The sequence below is a fragment of the Eubalaena glacialis genome, chromosome 13 (genome assembly GCF_028564815.1).
Source record: "Eubalaena glacialis isolate mEubGla1 chromosome 13, mEubGla1.1.hap2.+ XY, whole genome shotgun sequence".
Lineage (NCBI taxonomy): Eukaryota > Metazoa > Chordata > Mammalia > Artiodactyla > Balaenidae > Eubalaena > Eubalaena glacialis.
The window spans coordinates 94,220,273-94,226,118 of NC_083728.1; the positions used below are offsets into that span (position 1 = coordinate 94,220,273).

Here is a 5,846-nt window from a genome sequence, read left to right on the forward strand (position 1 = left end):
GAAAATTATGTAAATATTATTAAAGGGACTCGGGCTCCGAAATTCATTTGCGCCCGCGCGAGGGGGAAAGCTGTCCTTCTGATTATTTTCAATTTATTTGCAAATAAAGGCCTGATGACCAGGAGGGATCAGGGATATTTAACGAGGCTGTAAACATAATTCCACTGCGCTCAGCCTCGCTGGAATTAATGGTTTTAATAATTGGGATCCCAATTTCTTGGGGAATTCGTGGCTTTTGCGGCACCGAGGACCCAGGGCCCAGGAAAACTGAGGAGGGTGGGTTGGGATTTTGGGGGGGAGATGGAGGATTCGTGACGGTTCACTTCGGGGTGGGGCGGCTGCGGGCAGGGGAGGGGGCTAGGGGCTGGCTGCAGGTTCCAGCCAAGTTTGCTAATATTTCTTCGCTGCAGATGTCCTGAAGCCCCCGAAGGGTCCCCCGGGGACCCGGACCCTATTAGAACAAATGTGCACTGCTTTTGTAAAGAGGCGCGTTGGCGGCGCCTGTCCTATTACAGGCGACACATGATCAATAGGCTGATAACGCAGCAACATCAATATAAGCGACAGAACAATGAGGGATATCATTGGGCATCTATCTTAATATAGCCGGCTACAAGAGCGCTGACAAAGAGTGCAGCTCATGAAAATTCCGCCCCACGATTCCCCATCTCCGCTCCAATATGCGCACGCACTCCCCCAGCTGCCGGCGCTATTATTCTCCAATTTCAATTTGACACCCCAGCCTTTCATGCTAATTCTATTATTGTAGGAAGTTTATGTGATTTCATATCACTAGAAATCGGTAATGTATAATAACCCTTTGGGCAAGAAACCCAGTCCCCGCAGCAGCCACCGGAAAATAATTACTTTCATATCAAAACTCTGCAGGAGCCCAGCGGCCGGGCCCTTGCAGCCCCTGGCTCCGTCACCCCGCGCGTGTGCCAGTGCGCGGGGGTGCGCGCGGGGGCGCGTGTGTGTGCGCGCGCGCGCGTGTGGCGCCGGGGAGGAGGGGGAGCGCGGGGGAGGGCAGGAGAGGGGAGCTGTGGATGCATAAATTTGTTCAATCAGAAAACACAAACACACACGCACACAAAAGGAGGCATTAAGCGCGGACCTCGGGGGAGGTGAGGGGCCTCGTCCCACCCGCGGGGAGAGGCTTGGAAGATGGAGCGGGGAGGGGCCGGACTGGGCACTCGGAAATTGGAAAAAAGTGGACCCGAAAGCTTGCGTTTGACCAGCTTTATTTATCAAAAATGGTACATATATAAATATTCTTAGACATTTTTGCATTTTACAAGGCTGAGGATTCTTGTTGTGAGTTTTTGTAGGGGTTTGAGTTTCTTTTTCTTTTTTTTGCTCCCTTGAGAGGAGGAGGGTCTCACCCCCAGTCCTGGGTTGCTGCCTAAGTCCGAATTGATACAGCGTTTTTTTAAAAAAAATAAAATAAAAATAAAAGGAAGGAAACAGAAAAAAGAGGAAGAAGCAGTGTTTCGAAGCCGATCACCTGATTTCGCTGTGTGAGTCGGAGCCTGAGCGAGCGGCCGGGGGCCGGCTGAGCGCCTCCCTCGGCCCCGCCGCCGCCCTCAGTCCATGTCCACCTCCTCGCCATCCGGCGCGCTGGGTCCGGCCGCGGCGCCCGATTCGGGGGTCCCGCCAACGGCCGGCTCCGCAGCGGGGCTGGGAGCCCGCGGGCCGGGCCCGGGCGACAGCGCGAGCGGTGGCGGCGGCGGGGCCGCTGGGCAGGTGGCCCCCGCGTCTGCGCAGTCCCTGCTGCCGCCCTCGGCCGCGGCCGCCGCCGCGTCCCGGAAAGGCGCTGGGGTCGGGGCCCCCGAGGAGGCGACGGCGTCAGGGCTGCGGCGCGCGAAGGCCGAGTCCGGAGCGCCGCCGGGCCCCGGGAAGGCCCCAAAGCTGGCCTGGGCGGGCGGCGCGGGCGGAACGGCGGGCGCGGGCGGCGCGTCCTTGGGCGCGGGCTCGGGACCCGCGCCGCCCTTGAGCGCGGCCTGCGGCACCAAGAAGCCGAGAGGCTGCGTGATGGGGTAGAGCAGGAAGTGGCCCTTGCCGATGAGGGTCCGCGGCGCGCACGGCAGCCCGGGCGCGAAGTCCAGCCCCGCAGCGGCGGCGGCGTTGGCGGGGGGCGCTTTCCGGCGCGGCGGCGAGTCGGACAGCAGGCTCTCCACGCTGAACGGGCTGGCCTTGGGCGGGCCCGCGGCGCCGCGCTCGGCCGCCGCCGCCGCCCCGGGCGCACACGGGGCCGCGTCCTTGTCCGCGGGGCGGCCTAGCCGCGGCTGCGGGCCGGCGCCGCTTCTTTGGCTCGGGTAAAAGGCGGGATCGCAGGTGCCGGGAGCGGGCGGCTCGCCGGGCGGTGCGGGCGCAGCACCGGCGGCGCCGGCGGCGTGCGCGCCGGGGCCCTTGGCCGCGGCGGCGGGCGGCGGCGGCTCGGGCGGCTCCGGGGACAGGCCGCCGCCGCCGCTGTCGCTGTCGGAGCTGGGCGCGCTGTGCAGGGACAGGCCGCCGGGCGAGTGCAAGTGGCGGCTCTGGCTCTTGAGCAGCTTCTTCTCGTGCTTGCGCTTCTTCTTCTCCATCTTCTCCAGTTCCTTGCGCGCGATCTCCTCCGGGTCCATCGGTTCGCCACTGCACGTGGTAGGGTGGGAGTTGTGCGCCGGCCGCCCAGGGCCCTTCTTCGTGTTCTCCTTCTTCCTCCACTTGGCCCGGCGGTTTTGGAACCAGACCTAGAGCAGCCGGATAGGGGAAAGGAAGGCACGGTCAGGCAGCGGGCTTGCCGCGGGGGGCTTCGGGCCTCCCCACTCCCCCTAGAGAGGCCTGCACAACCTCGGCTCCGGCCAGGGGGCGGGAGCCGAGCCACGCGGCCCAGCCGACCCTGAACTGGACTTCGGCACTCAAGCTGCAGGTTCCAAAGTGTTATCTTTTCCACCCAGAAGGAGGTAGATGGGGCCTCTCGGCCGGCTTCCCGCTCCTAGCTTCTCACCTCGGGGAACTGGGAGCTGCCCCTTCGTTGGGCAGGGCCGGTCTGGCCCCTGACCGAGGGCGTCGGGTTCCTGGTCGGGAGGCAGAGGGCAGGGCCCCTCTTCGCCCCTCCTGGCTTCTCACAGCTTGTGTTCTAAGCAGCCCGCCTGGCCCGGCGCTGAACGTCTGGCCTGAGGACCAGGAGCGGCTGGGCTCAGCTGCCCTCCACACCTGTCTTCGGCTCCCTGGAGACTGAGTCAAAGCCCAGATTTTGGGGGTTCCCGTGAAGGGAAATCTGGGTGCTTTTTCCTCCAGAAGGGCCTGGGAAGCCAAACTGGGGGGGGGGAGAGCTTCAGCAGCCCCCCCTCCCCCCCACCCCCATTCACACAGCCTGCTTTCTGAAGGAAGGTTCCATGCCAGGGCACCAACACAGCTTTCTCAAACCAGTTGTGCTTGGCCTGGACCAGGGAGGGGTCCGGCAGTCAGGGAAGCAAGAGGCCAGCTTCCAGGCCGTGCAGAGAAGAGGCCAGGGCCCGTCCTGCATCCTGCCGCCTCTCTGCAGGCCTCCTCCTGGGAGCCCCGCGGTTCTCCAGGGTGGCAACAGCCCTAGACCCTGGCTCCAGCACCACACACAGAGTCAAATCCCGCTGAGCCCCAGGCACACGACCCTTCTCAAAAGATCGCGATAATTCGAATTCTTTGTTCCGGCTGTGTAGAGACCGGCACAATAGCAGGCCCGCCTGGTCACCGGCACCCTTTTTTGGTGCCAAGGTGCGTGAGTTAAGTGGTAACTTCCCCAAGACTGTCTCTGCCCTTTCACTCTTTTATTCTTTTTAAATACTTCTCTTTTGGTGTAAATTCCAGGCTGCCTTGTCACCCAGAATTTCTCATTATCATATTAGAGGAGAAATGAAGAGGTCTTGACTTCACTTAAGACACTTAGAACAAATTGGATAAGAGGATTTACAAACAGAAGAGGTCATGCGGGGAGGCCCAAACACAGGAGAGAGCACCTTTTAGACAAAGCTACTGGCGCTAAGCAGGTGCCTTCCCAGCCTTAGCCTCCAAGCCCAGCGCCCACAGCTGTGACCCACATCCCGCTGACCACCACACTGACCCGGAAAAAGATGTCTGTATTTTAGGGAAACATCTAATTATGCACGATTCATCTTGAATTTTCAATCCACCAAATTGACACTGTATTTTTAAAAAGAATACCGCCGGCAGTCTCGGAATAAAATCAAATTACGGGAGAAAAAAAAAAACATATAACCGACGGTGTTACAGATTCAGACACCCTTTCCCCCCACAATGTGTTAATTGTGTCCGCTTCCCCTTTCTGAGCTGCCCCCTTCTGCGAAGCTCTGAATAAATACATGTTTTCATGTGAATATTTTAGAGGCGAAAGTAAACAAACGCGCTAGCTGCAGGCTGGTGTGCGGAGCCCCCAGCCGGGGCCCGGAGTCGCGGGGTCTGCCTTCTCCCGGTCTCCTCCAAGTCCCAGCCGGGCCGGTTCCTTCTGGCCGCCTAGCCCGCCCCAGCGCCTCGTTTCTCGCCGTCGCCCCGACCCACCACACAGCTCCCCGGTTCGGACGCAGCAGCCGTTCTCCGGCCCCTCCCTCTCCGCCTCGGCTCCCTCCAGGATGCCCGCCTCCCTCTCCGCGGGGCGCCGAGCCCCGGACCCCCCCACCTTCCGGCGGGCGTGCGCGCGGCGGGCTCTGATGGAGGCTGTGGTCTCCCACCTGGAAGCCGAGAACAAAGGCGGGCCGGGCCGCGCAGGCCGCCAGGCGGGATGCTGGCTCGCGGGACACACAGGCGGGTCTTTACCTGAACTCGGGACTCAACCAGATCCAGGCGCAGCGCCAGCGCCTCGCGCATGAACACGTCGGGATAGTGGCTCTCGTTGAACGCCTTCTCCAGCTCCTCCAACTGCCAGCCCGTGAAGTTGGTGCGGGTGCGCCGCCGCTTGCAGCCCGGGCTCTCCTTGTCCGGGTCCCCCGAGTCTGCGGGCACGCACAGGACGCCGCGCGGCTCAGCCCCGGGCCCGGCTGGAACGCGGCCACCCGCTTCTGTCCAGGGGCCACCGAGAGGAGAGGGCGGCGCGCGCCCTGAGCCGGGCGGAGGGCGGCGACCGAGGAGGCCGTGGAGCCGCGGCCGCCGTGCCGCAGCCGCCCGCGACCCACTCCTCCGCCCGACGGGGTCTCCTGCCTCCCGCCGCCCCCTCCCCGCCCGCCGCGCCTACCTGACAGCTTGAAAGGCTGGCTATCGCCGCCGACCCCGCAGGCGGCCGGCAGCAGCGGCGTGGGGTTGACCACCGAGGCGGCGGCGGCGGCGGCGCACGAGCCGCTGAGCAGACCGTCGATGGAGAAGGGTACCGAGGCGGCCGCGGCGGCGGCGGCGGCCGACTGCAGCTGGTGGCCGGCCAGCTCGTACACGTGGTGGTGGCCCAGCGGGTAGGGGAAGCCCACCACGCCGCCCAGTGAGCCCCCGAACTGGGCATGCGGGTGCTCCAGGAGGCGGCCGTCCATCATCTCGCGCGGGGGGCCGGCGGGGCCGGCGGCGGGGCGCGGGGGCGCGGGCCGGGGCCGGGGCGGGCCAGCGGCGGGAGGCGCGGACGGCGGCGGCGGAGACAGGGACCCGGAGCCCTACACATGCTTCGCCCGCGCTCCGGCGCTTTACTTTATCAACATCAAGCTCCCGATAATTAGCCGCGGCCCGGGGAATTTGGGACCAATAAGAAGCGCTAATCGGCTCTGACGTCAGAGGCGTGCTGGGTGCAAGGAAACGTTTTCCATATCGATTGCTAATTATACCTGACATGCACCTCAATAAACAGTATCAGGAACTGTCACAACAAGACGGGGGGAGGGGCGCGGGGAGCG

General features: G+C 63.5%; 1 protein-coding gene across 1 annotated transcript; it reads right to left on the bottom strand.

Annotated features, from left to right (window-relative positions):
- Window positions 1–1,224: 1,224 nt before the first annotated feature.
- UNCX (UNC homeobox) lies at window positions 1,225–5,592 on the bottom strand. Its single transcript, XM_061208621.1, has 3 exons — window positions 5,207–5,592; window positions 4,792–4,967; window positions 1,225–2,729 (listed from the first exon to the last, which is right to left on the bottom strand). Exons 1-3 carry the CDS (start codon window positions 5,493–5,495, stop codon window positions 1,584–1,586), a joined length of 1,611 nt encoding a protein of 536 aa, XP_061064604.1. The 5' UTR covers window positions 5,496–5,592; the 3' UTR covers window positions 1,225–1,583.
- Between the last annotated feature and the right edge of the window lie 254 nt (window positions 5,593–5,846).

Excerpts from the sequence above, each read along its gene's own strand:
- UNCX (XM_061208621.1), bottom strand. The coding sequence starts at position 5,495 with ATGATGGACGGCCGCCTCCTGGAGCACCCGCATGCCCAGTTCGGGGGC. Across the intron at positions 4,968-5,206 it reads CCAGCCTTTCAAGCTGTCAG|ACTCGGGGGACCCGGACAAG; the intron begins GTAGGCGCGGCG and ends GCGTGCCCGCAG. Across the intron at positions 2,730-4,791 it reads TGGTTGAGTCCCGAGTTCAG|GTCTGGTTCCAAAACCGCCG; the intron begins GTAAAGACCCGC and ends CGGCTGCTCTAG.